Below are 21,523 nucleotides of genomic sequence, written 5' to 3'. Positions count from 1 at the left end.
TAAGATTTTCTTTCTGAGAAATTTCATAAATTTTTCTCTCACGTAGCCGGAGTCGCCACGTGATCGTGAGTCCAAAAAATGACGTCGCACTATGCGTATAAACGTAAATACCATAATCGCTCACTTTCTTGCCATGCTATTAAAAATCATCGATTTCCCGTAAACTGCAATCGTAAAGAATTCCTTTTATTACAGTAGAGAACGACTTCTTAGAAACGAAAGAGCCAATTCGTCCAATTTTTTAAGGACGTACAATAAGATAATTCATATGCCTGTCAAAGACCCATAAACGAAATAAGCAGCAACCATTTCCTACCTCAACATTAGCAACCATCATTAGACAAAAGATTCTACGTCACGAACCATCCTAAAAACGCAGGGTAAGTTAAACGTCAAAAATAATTAACGAACTACTACGAGAAAATGAGACGTTCGAACGTGCTGTGGCACTGCGCGCGTCTGGCAAAAAGAAAAAAAAAATAATTTCAAAGACAAATTTTTTTTCAAAAAGCATACCTATGTCTCGGTATCGTAAAGGCCTGGCGCGCGCTCGAGTATATGTAAAAGCTTGTAAATTTGTATTCGCAGAGGGCCGGAGGCAAATAAATTAAAGAATATACTAAAAATACACAGCAGTTGCCCGGTGATATATGGGAAGTGTAGCTTAGCGTGCGGTGGGAACCACGTAATCCAAAGATACGTTTAAACCACGGAAAAAAGAAATATCATTGTCCCAACCGCAAGAGTTAACGCGACCTATTCCACGAGGATCGCGAGCAACCACTTTTACCGCCCATGAATATTTCACTTTCGCTTTCATACCCAGACGCGGCAATATTTGTCTCGTACTCCCGTCGAATTAGCCAGAAGCAAGTCGGATCAAAGACGTTAAAATGTCGAATCAAAGACGTTAAGATACTTCGGATCTGTTAATTCCGGGACACCCTGTACATTTGTCCATGTAACATCTTGCCACGGTACAGAAGCATTACCGTATACGTAAATTGTAGCGTTTGTTCGCAGCTCACGAGAGAAATGCATTTGGATCAACGATACAAAACCGAAGCAGTCTGGTACGTGAATGCTTATTCGCCGAATGACTTTGACCTAACCTCAAATTGAACTTCGACGTCGTGCCGCACGTGCAGACTCATGGACACGTGTCATTCCGAGTTCCCTAATCCCTCTAGACTTCGTACTCGGCACAGCTGGCTAATCCTGAATACGAAAGCGGCGGTTAAGGGGGGTTCCGGGAAAAAGATCGATATAGGTATACTGGAACGATCCGTAAGAATTTCAACCGTCAAGCGCATCGGTGCGATCCTCAACGAACGTCGGTAGCTCGCAATGAGGATTAGCTGTCTCCCAAGACGGTCAGAGTTTGTTTACTGCGGTCGCGCTTTGTGTATAAACCTTAATTGGCCGGTAAAGAAGCACAGAGAGCCAACTTCGGTAACTCTCAGCTTCTTATGCAGCATCTTCCATCTTTTTTCTCTCTCTCTCTCTCTCTCTCTCTCTCCCTCCCTCTCCGTCATTCGCACTCTTAATTCCCTTCTCTCGCGGTCTCATTGACTCTTCTGCCTTCAACTTCATTAAGACGGCGACCGTCGGATACCAGAATGACTTTTCAGTCTGGCCGAAACGTATTTCAGGCGGGAGGAAAGATTCGCCTGTAAAGCTTTACGCGTCCACGGTCTGACGTGAAGAGAATTTTTCAAACTGATTTTACCTTCTTATCTCGAACCGACTTACTACGAATAATCAAAGATACGGAGTGACCTTGAAGGTAATCTCGACGTGATTACAGAAATTTAAATATTCTAAACTCGTTTATCCAAAATCGCGTAAAGTCAACAATTACCCACGAATAGGCAATTTCGCAACAGCCCGTGGAAAGCAATAATTTGCTATTTCATTCAACACTCAACTTCATATTGAATATTTCAAAATCCAAAAAAAATCAACATTTGCCCATGCAAATTCTCACACGGATTTTCTTAGATCCTTGCAAATAGAGTGCACTGAATAGTGCATATGCACGCTAAAGAATTTTTCATAGGGTAAAAAGAACAAGATACACGTATATCATTCGTGGATCAATCGTCAATAATAAAAAAGTTTTTATTTTTACCAATGCACTTTTTCAATGCACACAGGTATGTAGCACACGTGGTATTGATTTCAAAGAAAATAATAAGCATTAAACCGCAGGCCGTACTCGAGCTATTTTATTACCAATGAAATCCGTATACGAGTGAAGCAATGAAAGCGACGCGTAATTAAAATCATGCAAAGGGAATTGTATATTTATTCAAAATACATCTGGCACACGGCTCGCACGAGTCACTCGTATGATCGCGGGAATTCGTTGTTCTCTTTGGAATGCCCGAGCGTCCGTATCATCTGCCCGCTTAATGCAGCTTAGTATTTACTTTGTCATCGCGAAAACCAGCGCGAATATCTGTGCGGAAGGAAGCTAGTAAAATGGCGTACATGTATTTTAAGCGACTCAACGCCAGCAGCCCGTTTCCATTGTACAGATAGAAGTTCGCATATGAATAAATAATAAAAATTATGAAAAAGACTAAAAGCAATACCGGTGGTGTTGATAAAAAAAAAAATGTTCATCCTTTTTTCACTTTTCGTGAACCACATTTATCTGTAGACTGAAAATTCTTAGATACGACAAAATTTAGTCCACCCTTCAAAGCCATCATATTTCGGCCTCTCGAACCTTCGAGAACAACCTAACCTTACCGAAAGACCCACGGTAAAATTTTTCCATCGCCAATAATATTTACGTAGCTGCCTGCACGCGGCGAATCTACCGGGTGTCCGTCGCAATTATCGACCATAATCTCGTTTAATCCCCCCAAAATAGTACGCCCGCCGTTCGATTCCGATAAACAGTGACTCGTTCCCCATAACGGCAAATAGCATTTAACGCCATTACCACTACGTACAATTAATTTTAAAATCCACCTTCGCCCACGCGTTACCACTCATTTCTTTTCTTCGACGCGTGACCCGTCGCACCACCGAAAGTAACGTAAGCACGAATCACTCAGAAAATTACGTCTTCCAACAATTCCCTATATCGTATACCCAGGTTGTAAATTCTAAAAAAAAAAAGTAACCAGAATCCCTAGCGCCATTACTTCAAACGAAAGTAGGTGCTTGGCTCCTGGCCAGATTCAACAGATGCAAATAATCGGATTGAGTCGTTCCTTCGTTTAAGAGGGCACACACGGGAGAGCTCCCTGAGCTCCCAGGAGGCGAAGGGGGACAACCGGCAATCTCCCACGCGACTGTACAGTCCCTCGTGTCAAACTAAATGTGTCCCCCCGTGTAACAAAGTCGAGCGAATAAAGCTTAGCAGCCGTGACAGTGCGTGATGCTAACGACATCGACGTTCCACCTTCCGCCATTACGGGCACCGCCAGGGGCAATCAAAATATCGTTAAGCCCCTCGACCTTGGACTCTGCTCGACAACGTTACGTAATATATGCTTCGTTTTGCGACCACCTCTTTTTTTTTATCACACCCTCAACATTAAACGGAACCAGAAAGAGTCGTAGCGAATCGCTCGACTATCTGGATGACATCGGAATTCCCCGTTACACGTTATCGTGACCGGGGAAATCGTTCCGAAGAGATACAGCCCGATAAAAAAAGATGCTGGAGGTAAATTGGGATAAGATAATAAAAATTTTAATAAATAATTTAATTAAAAAATTAAAATATCAATCAATTGCCACGAGAGCGATACCGTCGGCTCTTCTACAGCATCCGTTGCCAATGATACGTATATCATATCACTCGTAAGAACCTGTAGAATCAATGATGGGCAGTAGCACCGTTGCTAATTAACGTTACACAGGGTATATGGACGAATACTGTACGTATCGAATGATATATATACCCGACTCCCTGGTTACTACGGTCAATGCAATTCGCCTACCAAGACACATGGTAGCTTCAATTCGCGTTCCGATGGCTATGGGATTTATTGAATAAATTGAGCTCGTAATAAAATCTAGACTCGCATATATAGTTATACTTGAGCCTGTATTAAAGTCACGTAGCGCTAACGACCAGCTGGACAATCATATATCCCCGCCGTCTAAGACCGGTGAAGCTGGACCGGCCCCCCCTCCGCAACCCCAATGAGAATTCGGGTCATTTCTACGTGACCTCGGCAGCTGAGCCAGCATCCAAATGTCTCGAAAAGTTCGGGGTCGGTATAGTATAAAGAAAATTTCAAAAAAAAATCATCCTTCTCGATATTCATTTTTACCGAGATTCCAACAAATTATAGATGACTGAAAATTTTGATTAATCGCGAAAAAGCCTATCGCGACCGATTACTTCGGTCCCACGTAAGTTCGGGTTGACTTCTGTCGTAGATGCAAGTAATGCGCGGACTGACGGAGGTGGATAAAAAGAAAAAGGGGGAATTGATGACAATAGAATAAAAGGACGTATCGGTGTCCCGTAAAAATTGAGGGATGACTGATGACGCTATCCAGGATCAAAGGCAGACAATATCGATTTTGTAAATGTCACCACGTGAGTTCATACTCAGGTATGTGATGGGAGTGAGATGTCAATGGAAATATATACATCAAAATACCCCATAGCGATAAGCAATGCACGATATCAAAACTGCGCGTGATAACGATATTAAAAAATAATAATAACATTTTCCAAATTCCTCCCGAATCATCAATGTCATTTAGAGCGGTAAAATTTGAAATTCCATCGGCAACGGGGGTATATCGCGACTGATGAAATAATGGATAGAATTTTGTTTATAAATAATTAATTTCGGGTAATTAATTTTTTTATTCAAAATTCGTGAAAAAAATATCTATAGGACGAGCTCTCACGCGCGATAAACTTTGCGTATCTCGTATCCACCGTACCGACCCAAAACCTGAATTCCTAGCCGTGCGCCCCAGGCGTTATCGGTGGTCTCGGTATATCCGCCACCATAGCTGCCATAGAGGCGGCTCGCATAACTTAATTTACTGAGATAATTTTAATTAAACACTACCGCGACAATAGCTACGAGCATTCGCGCAATCCGTTTCGTATATATCCGCATACCCTGCGATTTAATGCTCCAGTTGACAACGAAGAACCGTAACGCGTTTCAAACCCCTTTTTTGTCCCTTGCTAATCACTTCAATTTCACGCAATTCTATTCCTAGCCCCATTTCCACATGCACGAACGTAGCGAACCGGCGAGACTCTCGGTGAGCTCAAGAATTTGTAAAATATTTTTTTTTAAATCTCATATTTCTGACGATAAAAAACTAAAAAAAAAATTTCATGAAATCAGTCAATTTCAATTGTCACAAATGATCTGAACCTTCCGTCTGAAACAGCCGGTCTATCGGCAAATGCTTCGGACCACCGGAAACCACGAAAATCATAAATTCCAATGTAATCAATAAAGTGAATATTTCAATGTAATCAAGAAATTGAAAAGTACACAGGAGATTGCAATAACTTATTGAATACGCAAATATATATATATATACACACAGAAGCCACAGGCAGTGTTAATTAACATCAAAGTCAAACAGCATAAATAACCAATGTTTCTAAAAGCAACGCCTTCTCGACCGACTCTTCAGTATTCAGAATCGAGCGACGAAAAAAAAAAAAGGGGATTTATACCCACAAGGTATAAAGTCCATTTGATCTTCGAATGAAACTTTTCAGAGTCCTATGATATACTCGGTTATGTAGATTTTGAGGTAAACCTAACCACATTAGCCAACCACGTTAATTAACGTTCTCTCACCTATCCTCCGTCCCAGCGTCCCTCTTTCCCCTTACCGTCCCACGGCCCCCCCCTCTCCCCAACCTCCCCCTCACCGACCCATGCCCCTATTTCCCTCGTTTGCCACGTTCTCGTTACCTCGCGCCACCGACACAAATCCTGTAACCTTAATGAACGGAGCCGCAACAGCCTTCGAAGTGTCACCGGTCCTACCGCGTCAGACGTAACTGACCGAGGCGTCTAAACGCTAACGGGTGGGACGGCGGACTATCGGCTGGCTACTTTATCGCGACTAAACGGAAATTTGAAAAGCGCGGGGCGTCGGGCAAATTAATTTCATTAAATCGAAGAGTTAATCCGGGGCTTTGCCAACGTCAATCCGCATTGAGACGCCGTTAAGGAAGATTTCAATTGGACGGTTAACCCAGGTATAAGAAGATGCGATTTCACATCGATGGAAATTGCATTGGGTATGGAAATTGTCAAAATTTCAATGGTGCTCATTATGAAATTTTTTAGAAATTATATAATTTTTCAGATTATTTTCTAATTTAGGGAATTTTTTTTTTCTTTTTTTTTTTTCTTAATATCCGTATATACGATAAGGTCAGTCGGGGTTTTTTCTACTCGTCGATATCATTGCTGTATCGCTACTTGCACCGTGGTTGGTCTATACTCCAAGCACTGGGATAGTATAACGTTGTGTTACACGTGAGTGCAACATTTCTTATGCAATAGGCGTGATACTTTTCAGCACGTGACAAGTTGGAATATTCATGCAAGAAAAGGTTGAATCAATGGAGGGCGGTGCGTGGTCGGGTGATATAGTGAAGTGTACGAGGAAGGCTTCTATTCGTTATTCCTGGTAGGATTGCATTGACATTTCTCGGACCACCCGATGTATCGTCCATGAGTAAATTTTGTGGAACGTATCTCGATGTTTGAAAAGAGTTATGGGAAAATGGCAAAAAATTTATTTTCAAGCGACACCCATGGACTTTATATCATTTGTCAATAAGAAAAATCATACAAATCATACAAAATTATACGAAATGAATATGACTGCAATTTACATGCAATGTCCATGTCGAACCTAAGCGCACAAATATTTGTGTAAATTGGTAAATTACTGAAATTGAAATTTCGCAAGGAATAATCGCGAAAAAAAAGGAGCACGAGGCACAGACGAAATTATCAAAAATTGAATTCAATTCGTATACCTATGTTTGCTTATTATTTCGCATAACGGTGCAGCTTGCAAAAAGTGCATACGCATATGATTTACCATTCAATTTTTGTAAACTGCAATATTCCATTTTTGAAAATCGAATCGATCGACGCTCCTGGTCCCGAAAGGAATGTAATTCGATCAGCCCGATCCCTCGTCCGAGATTGCTAATAAAATTCAGCAGAGTAATTACGATCGAAAGTTGCTTGATGAAATTTTCTTATAAAATTCTCACGCTCCTATATCTCAAAGTGGGATTATTAATGGTGCTTCGGGATTTTTATATCTTCCTACTTATATCCGTTCCGACGATAAGATTTTCCTGCAGGAAGTCATTTTTATGCGTCTTGTGCACGCACGACCTGAAGTAGCTCCTTACTAGCGTTACTAGCAGCTTGTAAGATGCACGGAGCCCATATATAAAATCCCATTACGATTATCTTCAAGTGATCGTACGTATAAAAATTACATAGAAATTCCCTAGACTTTTCATCCTAGTGAAACAAGGGAAAGACCTACGATAAAGATAGTAGGCTGTTACGCAAGAAATTAATCGCGAAAAAAAAGTACACGATTATACGAAAGCTCGGTAACAAGGCGTAACTAGGTCGAATTTTATAAGTATACTGTAAGGAAGTAAAATCCTAATTGAAATCTCAGTGAAAAAAATAAAAATCCAAGAGAAATTGGACTTTTGAAAATTTTTAGGTTATGCAAGCACCGAGGTATGAACGTACGAATGTCGTGTGGATTTTATGACTTTTTTTTTATTGCCAATCCGACATTTTGCTCCCTCGACGTAATTGTCATTCGGAAAGACACGACCCTCTATGAAATCTAACGACTTTCAAACAGTCACTATATTCTAATAGCGAAATCCCTAGACGCACTTTGCATAGATACAATATCCCAGTTTGAATTTCGCGCCGAAAGATTAAAAATAGCTACGAATCAATCTGTCGCGTATTAAATGAAACCAGGTCGTTCCAGATAGAGTTTTAACTCGATATTAAATATTCAGAGCGTTTGTCGCCAAAATAGAAAATATCGCGCGTCAAGATTAAAGAGAAGGCAAAGCACGTAGAAACGCAAGAGAAGTAAACAACAAATTTATCTTTACACGGGTCACTATTCTCTGACCAATTTTCATGCTCTAACGTGTCATATCAGCGCTGCGACGGGAAGCAAAGTGCGAGGCGTCAGAAATAAATGATTGCATTACGCTCCAGCTTGTCGCACGAAAGAAATTGAAGCGAACAACGCGACGCAAATGTATCTCTTTAACCTGTGCCAGTTTTCTTGCAGATATTCGACTTTTTATTTTTTAATCGATACGCCACGGTCCGACTGTCAAGAAAGTGTATTCAAGCATTAGGTTCGATAAATATTTTCGAAGCTTTAAGCTGCGGAAGAAGCGAAGCTTACAAAAAAATGTGAAAAGTTCACAAATTTATAGGATTTATAGGATAGGATAGAATGGAATTTATAGTCCAGGATCCTGCACAGGCGTTCTAGGCTTAACATTTTTTTAATGTTTGTGGTATAACTTTACAATGCTGGTGCAAAGTATGGTGCAATGTTGGCACATAAAATATATACCTGCACTTGTGTGCATAAAAAGCAAAATACTAGGTATAAAAGAGTAACCTGCGCTGAATCGACAAGCAAGAGAAATATACGGTCGAGTAATATTGTCTACGAGGTCGCGAGCCGTTAGACGTGGAAGAAGAATACTTGAAGAATTAGCGAAGAGGGTAATGAGAATGAAGAGTAAGAGGGATCAAATTTGTAGAATGCAAGAACAGCGCGGACGCAAGTAACAGACGTAAAAGAATTGGAATTGAAACAAAGTATTCTTTGATCCGGAAGTAGCTGTCAAGTGCGAGTGAGCCGAGAGTTCGTAATACGAAATAAAATCATAATAATTGCGTTAGAAATCAAACGTAAGTAAAATGTCGTTGTCTCACCTTCGTTCTTATTATTTCCAATTAATATTTCCGTTTCCTGAAAGTCGCCCTCCTTGATAAGATCGAGCGGATGCTTGGGCAGAAAGACGCCGTCGATGGTCGGAGCGCATGGGAATCCAAGAATCCCCGTATAGCTGTTCCACTGTTGCACGGAGATGGTTTTCGCGTCGACCGACCTCATGCAGGCCATAACCCGGCCGGGGTTCTCCAGGAGCATCGTCGAGTTGCATCCGCAATCGTCCACGAGAACACGAGCGACCTCGTTGGCCTTCTCGCCCGTCATGAAGCTCCAGGGCGCGTTAAGGGTGCCACTCTGAAGAATGCCACGACGCACAAGACCCCGCGTCACGGGTGATATCAGATGAAGAGAGACAGAACCGCCGCCAGCAGACTCTCCGAAAATGGTAATAAGGTCAGGATCGCCGCCGAAAGCAGCAGCGTTGTCGCGTAACCACCTGAGAGCAAGAGCCTGATCCCACAGGCCCATGTTACCCGGTGCTTCCTCGCTGTTGGCGAAGTGCTTGTTAAGATACAAAAATCCAAAGGCCCCGACCCGATATTGCATCGAGGCGACGATCACGTTGCTAGTAGCGACCATAATGTCCGCGTCGTAAACATCGAGAGTGGCGGTACCGCTCATATATCCTCCGCCGTAAATCCAAACGAGTATCGGTACCTTCGATTTGTCCATGCCAAACGGTTCGGTGCCCTTGTGCCTGAGCCTGGTCTTCTGCGGGACCCATACATTCAAATACAAGCAATCCTCGGAGACGTTTGTATTTGGATTCCACATTTCCTCGCCCTCGAAGCCAGGAAAGTACTCGTAACGCTCTTGAAAGCAGCTGTTGGGTAAAGTCGTGGCGTTGAGCACCCCGTGCCACGGGTCAATCGGCAGAGGTTTTCGAAAACGTAAAGGGCCGACCGGAGGTTTCGCGAATGGAATCCCATAGAACACGTGAACCTCGCGATCGAGAACCGTACGCGAGAATCCTCGCACCAGACCGCTCGTAGTCTCGACGACCAGAGGATCGTTGTGTACGTCGCGCGTATTCGCCCGTACAGCCAGTCCCAATCCGAGCAACAACAGCACTGAGGCCGTCATTTTGAAAACGGGCCTTTTTTCGTTTCGCGCGGTATCGCCCTGCACCCGGGCACACAGCCAGAGACTCAACAAGTTAGTAAGTGGGGGACGCGGTTTCGCAGGCTGCTTTCCTCTCGCCTCACCGTCCCGCCCTCTAACACCCTGTCACTCTCTTTCTCTCCTTATTTTCACACCCCCTCTCTCTCTTGTATTAGCACGCACTTTTACACACGCAACACTAACCCCACGCACACACCTCTTTTGTCTCTTTCGATTCTCTCACTGTTATCCTACCCTATTCAAAGTCAGTCCACTCCCTTCTCGATGTTTTCTTCGATGTCCCTTCGCTCCCGAAAACACGCACAGAACTGCACGCCGTTTTTATCCTACCATCCACTTTCCTCCTCTGACCTTCTTCCACCTCTCTGGCGAGCCTGTCAAATTCCTCTGTCCTGGTTTCTTTTTTTTCTTTTTCTCAAATACTATTCGCTCACTCTGTCGCGATAGCTCACGCGCCTTTTACTAGTCTTTCTGCACCCAACGCAAAAGAATACCGGAGGATGTTCGCGCGGCGACCGGCGTGCCGCAATGCACGGGGTCGACTGACGTAGCGTACGGCGGCGACGGAGGGCGAGACGCGCGCACAGGAAGTCGCACTCCCGCTCACCATGGATATAACCTCCGCCGCCCGAGCGCCAGTCTCTTCTTCGTTCATTCGACTGTCTTCTTCGATAAAACGTGACTTCGGTCTCCTCTGCATCGTTTTATTCTTCTCTCTATCTCTCTGCACATACTTCGCCGTTACACAGCCCGAAAGTCCTTGCCAAACTCAAGTCAAGTTCAAACACGAAATACGTTAGACCTATATCTGTACATAGCTAAACTATAGGTATACGCTCAATGTATTCAGTTGTAATTAAATAAAATTTAGAAAATATTACAACTAATATTTCTTCTCCAAACTATCATTCGTCATGGAAAAAATACACTGATATCGCGTTATGCTTGGGTAAACAGTGAAACGAAATTTTATAAACTTATCAAAACTAAAACTCATTTCAAAACTATATTCATTGGTTTGACATTACTATTAAAACCCCATTGACACTCCGCCAAGCCACTCCCGGCTTTATCGCGCAGACGGCGCTGTAAACTTTCCGTTCTATTCAAATAATTTCGCGGCTCCAGATGTTAATCTTGATCCACGACCGACCGGTCGCTGCCGTTTGATTAACGGCGAGCCAATCGCGATGGGGAAATAAAAAGGGAGAAGAGGTATTATGAAAATTGGAAAGTCTCCCGGAGCTTAGTACTATCGTTAAACTGCAGAGGTAGACACTGCGCGCTATTCGCTGGGCTGGTAGAAAAAAAGGAAACAATGGCAATCCGTAGTCGAGAAAGTCCCCACGTAGGATAAGTTTCAATGCAACAACGGATCAGCCGGATTTAATGACTACGTCGCAACCGAGCGTCGAGCCAGCAAGAGGGTAAAGATTGGTCGGTACAGTTGAGGGGATAACGAGTCTCTTCCGTTAACAATTGCACAGCCGCCCATTTGTAACTTGCTCTGATTACAAGTAGAACCGGCCCGCATCTTGTTATGTGATGCAGTTATCAAATTGTTGTTTCAATATAATCCGTTTAGGGGTCAATTGGCTTTACGACCTAGGAACACATAAGTATACCTATATGTATACACGTGCTTACGTATATCTACAGTCTTCTACACTACGAACTATACGAAGTGTTCGCAAACCTAGCGAAAGATTTACCAGCCGGACTATTGTCTGGCTGTATCACCGATCGGATGATTTTCATATTATTTATGAACACATGAGAAAATTTACTCCTCGAATTCGCGTTTACCATTGGCTAAGCCCAACCTTCGATTTATCGAACGTTCGATCTCGTGTCTGCATACCATTAACCCTTAACGGTCGCATGGGGTCTCGGTGACCCCAGCCGTAACGTGCGATCCTTATCAAAACTCCACTGCAGTGTGACCGGTAAGGGTTGAGCCGCCAGGACTGAGTTTAAAAATAGCGCGGGAATCTACCTGCTTTTGAATTTTGACTTTTCGAGCCTCACACGTCATTTCGTTTTACCTTCTGAAAAATATCTGCATTTTTAATAAGTTTTCCTTACTCCTGACCTGTCAGTCATTTTCATACCGGGAAAACGTCACTCTGGTGTCTAATACGTAAATGGGGCTTTTATGGGTTTTCTTTTTTTATGAATGAGGTATACTTGGCAATGTAAAAGATTTCAATATTATTATTATTTTTTTTTTTCAGTTTTGAGAGGCATCGAGGTACGGATGAAATTTTATTATTTTTTTTTTTGGGGGCTTATGCATTCATGCTCCCTTTATGTTTATTCGTCTAATCATACTGAAAGTACAATGCATCCAGATGCACTTTTTACAACATTTTTTATCGGTCTTGAATATGCACAATCAATCTGATTGAAATGACGTATCTATAGTACTATGAATAATTATACAGGCTGTCACAAATTTTATGGATTTATCATGTTCCAATGTTCTTGAAAGTGCCTATACTTCCGTGATATTATAATTGGTATAACTATAATGTTTGCTTAGCAGAATCCAATTAGAGTGACTTTCTAATTGACACAGGAATTAATATATATATATATATGTTTCTACCTACTTGGACATCCCTTCATTCCTTTAATAGGAAAAATGACCGCAAAAAAAAAACTAAGAGATTATTGCGAATTAAGTCATCTAAGAATATGCGGGGTCGACATGCAGGTCATTGTTTGCGTCACCAGACGTCCAATCTTTAATCGATGTTTTACACGACTGGAAGGTCGGAACCTTTTTTTCGGCTGCAGGAGACACGCCGTTACTACTTTGACATTAAAAAAAAAATTTTTGTTCAGTACTACCCAACTGATATATGATTAAAAATAATAAAAAAAATTTTATACAAACGAGCGTATGTCCTTAAATAAATTTTCAAAAATTTTATATACAATTATGACAAAAACTTCTTCAACGTAAAGCCTATGCTATATATATATTCTAAGTCATAACCTTAAAAAAGATGCACGCGTGCAAGTAGTACTTTGATCACGTACTAAAGCCAAATTAATCTGGCAGCATTCGTGACGTACCCGTAATATCAGTGTCTGGTAAGTCAACGAAAGCAGTAAATAATTGGTGAAAAAAAAAAAAATACTGCAATCCAAAAATTTGTAACGTGAATGACGTAGACAGAAAATGAATATCCATTGATTTAAAGATTGACAGACAGATTTCATGAAATTAAAGGTCTCAATGAAATTTCAATAAACAATATTTCAATCGTTTCCGTCTTTATGTATAATTAACAAAATCAAAGCAGAAACTTCACGTTACGTTAAGTTTCGATGGTTTGGACGCCCGAGACTCTTCCTCCCGCTTTACTGGAGGCTCCGGCATATAGCGATTCCAAGCCCGGCTAGATTCGTAAGAAATCGATACGCAGAGAACCTGCCACCTGCTGGCAGTCTCCATCCGGCTCCTGCAGGTCAGGTCGGAAGAGTTTTCCTTATTGCCGAAAATTTCCATCAGATGACGGATACCTGCCTAAATATCCCAGCACGATAAGACTGGCTAATGTGCGATAAGAAGCTGAGATCTTTGCGCAGCAAAAAATGAGGTAGTCAATTATTCTATTTCCAAAAAATGTCAAATGAAATTGAGGATTCCATTTTTGGTCACTAATACAGACCTTGAATTTAGTTCATGTAGTAAAATTTTTTTTTTATATTTATATAACAATCTATATTTTCAATCCAAACGACCGTATTTTCCCGGAGGACAGTCATTTACCGGATATCAATGCTCGAACGTATGTTTGATTTCATTCGTTGAAATTAATTTCAAAAAACAGTACACGAAGACCCACTTACGTACACGAACGGGGTATCGGCAGTTTCAAATCCGCAGCCATCATTATTATTCGAACTGTGGGAACTGTGGGAACTATGCGAATTATACGAAACCGGTGCGCTCGACGTATTCGATGAACACGATGTAAACGCGCCTTTGTGTTTACGTACGTCAGTACGCCGCGACGTATTTGAACGTTAAAATCACATTTGCCATTGAATTCAACGTGTCATTCGTATACGCGCAAAAGTCGAGTTCGTGGTAATTATAACTGAATAGTGAAAATCCGGCTTGTGAAAGAAAATATGAAAAAATTAGTCCACTTTCTCAAAGTCTACAGCCGCAACAAGGTGCTGATCTTTTGGGGCCGGGTAAAAACAGCAAGCGCAACTGAATGCACGAACAGGCATGCACAGCCGCTCAGGCTGCCAGGTTGAAGTAGAGGGTTCGGAGTGAGCGTCGGGTAAATAGTGCGGAATACAGAGAGCGAATGACGGAGGAACGTGACAGAACGAATCGGAGCTGTCAAATCGAAATCCCTCCACCGATTAATATATTGGGAGTACTCGCCGGAGCTGGATCAGCTGATCGGTGAAGGCCGAGAACTGCATCCAGGGGACAGTCACGTGGACACTGCACTGTAGCACAACACTTCACTGTAGCACAACACTGCACTTCCGAAACGCAGGCAGAAAATATCGCGGATTTTCAGGATATAGCGACGAGCAACGCGAGAACTTCCTGTACCGTATAGGAAACACGGCTAGAAAAACTGTAAACACTTAGCCCGGGAGCGCGAGGCAGCTCGAGGCACCCCGATCGGTGTCCCAAGACAGACTGATGACAGACTGATTTGACAATAGTTAAATTCGGGAACTAATCATTCTGATTGGTCGAGATCCTTAGAGCCAATAACTATCATCCTTTCCCTCGAGTCGTCCCTTTAAACTAAATCCAGAGCGTTTCTGGAGTATGACCAAGTAATGTATAACCACGTGATGTACGTCGGTTGTAATTATTACTGCCTCTCGTTGGTCACGATATCGGTTATTCAGCTAATTAAACAGATTTTTACCTCATTGAGAAATAATGGATCGTGAGTTTTGAAAATTACGTGAAAAAAAATTTTTCTTGGCAAAATACACGTGGAGACGTGAATTTTCATTGTTAAAATGAGCCCGGTTCAATTTTTAACGAGCCCCTCTTATCGCTGACGCCCAATAAGAAAAGTTACAATCAACTTTGGTAAATTCGTCTCTATGCTAACTGTATTAAGTATCGGTAAGAACTTTTGATAAGTACAATAGTATTAGGTCTTGTAAGTTTAACTCAATAATCAATAGCAAGGAGGCACTTTGTCACATTTAACGAAGATCAATTTAATCCAAGTTCGATATTATGGTTGGATAGTTGATTTACTTTTACCAACTTCGATAATTGACAGGACTTATGCAACTTTCTAATCCATAGATTGTACAATCGGACCTCTCTGATTGTACGGACTACGGTGGTTGACAGTTAAAAATTGATTGCGGGTTGTCGGGCTCGTTGTCCCTTTTCAATCCTTATCACCTACCTCGTTCAAAAAATCCCTATCGTTACACAACCTTTTTTCCCGCTCGCTATCGACTCTCGAGGTTTCCTTGTACTTCTGTGTGCATCGAATTTATTTTAGGTAACTACAATTTCAATGTGTAAACAAAAATTGCAATTTTAACTGAAGTCGAAAAATATTCACGTCTGCCAGTATGTCGAGTCATCGATTTGTCACGGAATAAGTCGCAGATATTCTGACTGGTTATTTATATTCTAATTTCCCTTGCACGTACACAACTGCTCAACACGAAGGGACATTGCGTCACTAGTAAATTAGCACGGGCGGAATAGCATTTTTCGCAATCGTATCTGCTTCGCGAAAAGAAAGATAAGACTGAAAATATAAAAGGAACGTAACGTCATGAAGAGCCTAATAAAAAAAAAAAATTACCATGGCAAAAATTAGTACACGTAATAACGACTGATAAAAAGCCAAAAAAAAACAAATTCATATAATAAATTTCCAAAAATTAAAAAAATCTACCAAACCATGAATGTTTTTTTATACCAAAAATTAAATTTTTTTTTTTCAAAATAAAAGCCTTCGTCCGTTTTCAAATACCGTGCTTCATGCTCGAAAAATAAGGAAAACATTGTTTACGTAATTGGCACTAGGGGAAAACATTTTTGAATTCCCGTTTCACTTTGCACTATAGATATACTAGAGTCTCGCTAACGTAAGTAAAATCGTATATAAGTAAACTGCCGATACCAGGAACGATATCGAAGACAAGATAAGGAATATACATAACATTGAATTGATTCCGCTGTAATTCGAATGAAAATTCGAAATAACAAAACCACAATTTTATAAAACCTCGAGCAAACAAATAAAAAGTCCCTTCAATTTCTGAACAGCATAAAAATCGATCGAATCCATTGATTAAAAAAAGAAATTCATTCACAGTATATCGCGATCGTCGCGCACATTGAAAATCGCCTTTACGAATACCAATAATTTCCCAATCGACAATTTCCCACCGTGTACAATCTTTTGTTGACTTATCTTACATTATTTATTCGACAGTCGCTGCGCGGAACAATTTATCAAGCTGGCAAATTGGAGTAGGGCCAGGTGCTCAGCATCGTTATGCGTTATGAAAGTTGATTAATCGTTTCCTTCTCTATCGAACTCCAATGTAATGGATGTAAATGACGTCGATATAACCGTCACTCGGATTTGCGAGCAAATGATACGCTGAGCCGAACAATCGAAAAAGTTACTCCTCACAATTTTTCTCCAATTCATCTCCGCCGCCTACCGGGTTGTTTAAACAATCAAATCCATTTCCCTCGTAGTTCATTATTACACCGGCAATCGCGCCAGCGTACCAATTTAAAACGGTCATATGTCCCCCATGCAAATACACTATCCACCAGTATTTGTATATTCGACCGGAGCTTCGCTACGCTTTATCCTACACCTACCCGACCTCCACGCGAACCCACGGATCGTTACATTGTAGGTTATAACAAGGCGCCAATATACCATATCCCATTTGACAAAGCCTTCACAGGGACATTTTACAAACAAAACCAGCAGGGATCGGCACTTCGTTCAACCGTGCAACCCTTATGCCTGAATACTTTTATTTCAGCCTCGTTCACCGCTCACTTTTCACAATTGCGTACACGCCTTTACATTCCATCGGTATATCAATAATTTACCATACGAGTCCGGCACATCGATACGAAAGTCTCAAACTTTAAAACACCCGATCGATATTCCAGTCTATACCCAAAAATACAGTTCGTTAATGCAGCCAACCAGTTCGAAATAATCCCATTGTGACTAACCGAGCCCAAAGACAGGCCAATAATAATCAGTCAGATATTCTCTCTGGGCAATGTTCCACCGCGTTCCATCGTACCTTCCCATAGTAAAGCTCAAAGCCCAGAGCTTCCGGTTTCGCTCATAGGATTTGCCTGGTCATAAAGGCAATACTCGTTAAAGCTGATAACCGTTCTACAAAGAGAGACAGAGATACGAGATCGCGCGACCAAGAATAGGATATCGAAGCAAAAATTATAGTCCGACCCCCCCTTAAAAAATAATTATTTTTCCATTTATTTTCCATATTTACACCAGATCACGTCCAAAGCTCATCCACGTGCACGTAATATCCGTAATCCGATAGTAATACTAGGAATAATAATTTTTATTTCCAAGCATACGGCACCCCATTATCGATGGATGGGAGATTGATTGGTGGCATGACGTCATAGCTGTCAGACATTCTACCCGATATCAATTCCGTTCTGGTTTGTATGGATACAACGTATCTCTCGATGCAGCACGTGGACGGGACAAGGATGCGGCCGGTTGCGGTTCTCCGGGGAGTGTGGACGGGTGAGGTTAGGTATTCAAGCGGACAGGCTAAGGCGACTGGCTGCTTTGTATCTGGTCAGACGGATATGGAGTACGCGTGGGCACGCATAGAAGTGAAATCAAGGGTGCAGGGTCAGGGGGCAGGAGGCTCGCCTGATGGTTCGCCTGACAAGCAGCCTGTTGCGTGACCTCGGCGATCAATATCTGTGCGAGCGCAACACTCGACGACTACTGTTTCCTATCTTCCCAGCCAGACTTCTTTAGACTTGTTACGCAGCCTGTACACCGACTCCAACTTCATCCGCCTACTGCGTCTCTCATTTTCCTGGGCTTTAATTTTATTCTTCTTACTCACCGAAACCCCTCTTACACGCTACTGTCTGACGTACAGTGGATTCACTTGGCTGAGCGCTGTCGGATTTCCAAATAATTTTTTTTTTTTTAACAGAGGTTACGATCCTGACATTTTTATAAACTTCGTTACTGGGTAAGAAATTTATTTAACGACGATTCGAATTTCTATGTAGGACTTTGCCGGTGATACCGAAGTAGTGGACTTCTACGAGTCCCGAACTGTTTTCAGAGCTCCTAAAGTTCGACTGTGGACTTTTTCTTTTTTTCACCAAAATTTACTGTGCAACGTCCTTCCAATGACTTGCAACATTGTTTTTCTCGAATGGCTAAATCCTTCGGTCAGTGTTGCCAACTCGAATTCTACGTGCAATTGGATCGATGCTCGAAGTACGTATTCCCTGAAGAAGCACAGGGCTGCTCTACGTGCGCTTATGTCGATAAGAAGCTACCGACTTTACCGACGCCTGCTACTCGCTTCGCCAGATCCCGAAGACGTTTCGGTATTTGCGCCAGTACTTCCGTTACTGGTCTATGGACTACCTGTACGCTTGTTTACTAGAGACTTGCAATTTATCTACTCGACTTGGTAAATACCATGGGACAACATTGGGATCAAGGATGGCGGCAAAGCTGTAGAGTGACGACTCGCTTGGGTTTCGGTGCTACCGCAAAACACATAAGAAATTCCTTCCGAGTTTAAAAATTCAAGTCGGTCTAAATCATTAAAAAAATACAGTAGCACCTAGGAACGTCTACGTATTTATAATTTTTATTTTTTTAAAAACAAAATTTCTAGTATTTTTCACAAGCTTCTCTATCCTTTAATCTCACTTATCCCGTCTATCCATTTAACCACGTGTACGCTGTACTGTCGGCTGCTACGTTCGAGAAAAGTTTCTCGTCGCGGACGAAATAATACAATGGCTCCTCGATAACAAGTGAACTCGAGGAAAGTAAATATTTGCCAGGGGTTGAACCCTCGAGGGTAACGCTATCTGGGGAAACTCTTTACGGGCCTCGCGTTCACGACTGGGCCGAGTGTCATGGCAGAAATTTGGTGCACATGTTTTACGTGTACGATACGTTTAAAAAAATTTTACCATAGTTTTAACATAGTCTTAAGATTAAGTGTCACGTGACATTCCGATCTCTCGATGCTGAGACTGTACCACCTCGACTGCCAGGTAGTACGGGGTCATCAGGTCGCGTTGAAAAAAGAATTGGCTGACGTCCGCCTGGCTTGCGGACGCACGAAGAGCGAACGGCCGAATGTGACGTAGATCAGCCCCAGGATGAAAAAGTACGTTGCACCACTTAGACCGTTCCAGTCCGATTTCCAAGAAGAATTTGAAAATGGTCGATGAGCCAGTCGTGATTTTGATCTAAAAAATGAAAAAAAGTATTAGGAAGAAACTAAAGTGCCGGCAGAGCAGCAGTTCCCGTTGGCACTGAACTAAAATGCCAAAAATGGAATACTGGCCTACTTTACGAAGCACTGCGCCTCCTTGCGTACAGATGCATAACTGTGTTATAGGCACTACGTATATCTATATATAAATACGTACATGACCGTTTTAAAAAAAATCCTTGGCCCTCCTCCTGCAGCGAGCACTTTTTCAGATTTTGAAGTTCGAGAGCGATTTTGAAAAACGAAAAAAAAAAAAAAAAAAAAAAAAAAAAAAAAAAAAAAAAAAAAAAAAAAAAAAAAAAAAAAAAAAAAAAATAATTCAAAACAGAGCGCCAGGGTACTCGTGAAATTGGAACGACTAACCTCTCGAGCGTCGGGTCACTAGTTATCGCGGTACAATACGGTGAAATCGCCTTTTTTAATCTGCTGAATAGTTTGCCGACTCTATGGAAACGTCCGATGGGATCTATCGTCATTGAACCGACTCCGTGTATGCAAGGGCTGCATGGAGTCTATACGTGTATAGGTATAGTCAGGTGAAAATTTGCCTATCGACGTTCTTATAATCTTAGTGACTGGAATGACCCTTGACATTGACCTCGGTAATTCTTCAGGCAGCTCTAGAGCACTTAACGTTCCTCCCCCCTGCTACCCCACTCGAGTATCGTTCCGCCAGGGAAAATCCAGTAGAGATATAACACGACCGTGTTTGCCTCTTACTAAATGTGAATTATTTTAAGACGTATTTTCTATGAGGTTTTCATTCCTTTCATTTTCATTCCCTTTCACCATTTCCGTGCAGCTCTTTATAAGCCGGTACAACGGGGCACGATAACGAGAGGCTCTGCGCTTTAGACAATTTTGGTTGAGGTCGAAAAACGAGTTTGAAAAAAATTTTCAAAATTACGAGAAAATAAAAAGTATTGTGATAAAATAAAAATTTAATTATTCGTACGTCTACACTTTTTTTTTTTTTTTTTTTTTTTTTTTTTTTTTTTTTTTTTTTTTTTTTTTTTTTTTTTTTTTTTTTTTTTTTTTTCTTATCTGGCAAATCAAAAATTATAACTTCCCTCGAACCTACTCACGTAATTATTCAACCTGGTTTTCTCTCTATTTTTAATTTTCAAAATTCTATCCTATTCACGAGCTAATGCTTTTAATGGGTATACTCCTAGAGGATAACGCGTGTTTACTTTCCTCTCTCCGTCTCTGAAACTCAATTTCCATTTTAATCCATCATCATCTCTGTCACCAAATCGAAACACAAAGTTTGCCACGGATATGTCATAGGTCGCCGTAATGCAATTTCCAAAGCACGCAAATTTATACCACGTTATTTATACTACCCTGTCCCAAGAAGCAGCCCTGTACGAGAACCCAATTGAAGGGCGAAATTAGTTATGAAAGCAAGTACCGTGCCAGTGCGCGTGCCTCGTTACAAGAAATAACCAATCAGAGGGGAGAAACAGAAGAAAGTTCGGTGAGTCGACTATAGGCGGTACTTGGGTCGAATATGTCCAGTCATGTAGTTTCTCAATTAAATTTCATCCTCGAAATTGAGTTACCTTGAGCGAAGGATCCTCGAGTACCTGTTACCCTCCGCCCGAAACGTCCTTCTCTCTCTTTCACGAGCGCTCCCCTATCTCCGCACCCTTTCCTCGCCCCGCTCCCCGCAGTCCCTAAGGGTTTACTTTATTTCCTTCGCCATGCTGTCTCCTCCCTACGCACACGGAATACGCAAGGCTTGTTTTATTCGCTAATGGAATCTCCCGATCCACGAGAGGCGACCGGCGATTCTCGGCAAGGGTGAAGTAAATTAATCGTTCGCGACCTAACCCTGGGGGGAGGGGGGAGGGGGGGGGGTAAT

At 41.8% G+C, this 21,523-nt stretch overlaps 1 protein-coding gene and 1 long non-coding RNA gene across 3 annotated transcripts in view; both read right to left on the bottom strand.

Annotated features, from left to right (window-relative positions):
• LOC107271628 (acetylcholinesterase) overlaps positions 1-10,715 on the bottom strand; it is an 80,710-nt gene extending 69,995 nt beyond the window's left edge. The window contains exon 1 of the mRNA XM_015747839.2: positions 8,988-10,715. Within this exon, the coding sequence (XP_015603325.1) occupies positions 8,988-10,089 (1,102 nt within the window). The 5' untranslated portion in view covers positions 10,090-10,715. The remainder of the gene's footprint in view (positions 1-8,987) is intronic.
• A 6,423-nt stretch (positions 10,716-17,138) lies between these two features.
• LOC107271629 overlaps positions 17,139-21,523 on the bottom strand; it is an 11,773-nt gene continuing 7,388 nt past the window's right edge. For both annotated transcript variants that reach the window (XR_001538709.2, XR_001538708.2), the window contains exon 5: positions 17,139-19,630. This is a non-coding gene — a long non-coding RNA (uncharacterized LOC107271629). The remainder of the gene's footprint in view (positions 19,631-21,523) is intronic.

The sequence above is a fragment of the Cephus cinctus genome, unplaced genomic scaffold (assembly GCF_000341935.2).
Source record: "Cephus cinctus unplaced genomic scaffold, Ccin1 Ccin1_scaffold1004, whole genome shotgun sequence".
Taxonomy (NCBI): Eukaryota; Metazoa; Arthropoda; class Insecta; order Hymenoptera; family Cephidae; genus Cephus; species Cephus cinctus.
Note: the sequence above shows the minus strand (reverse complement) of the source record. Positions and strands in the feature narration are given on the sequence as shown.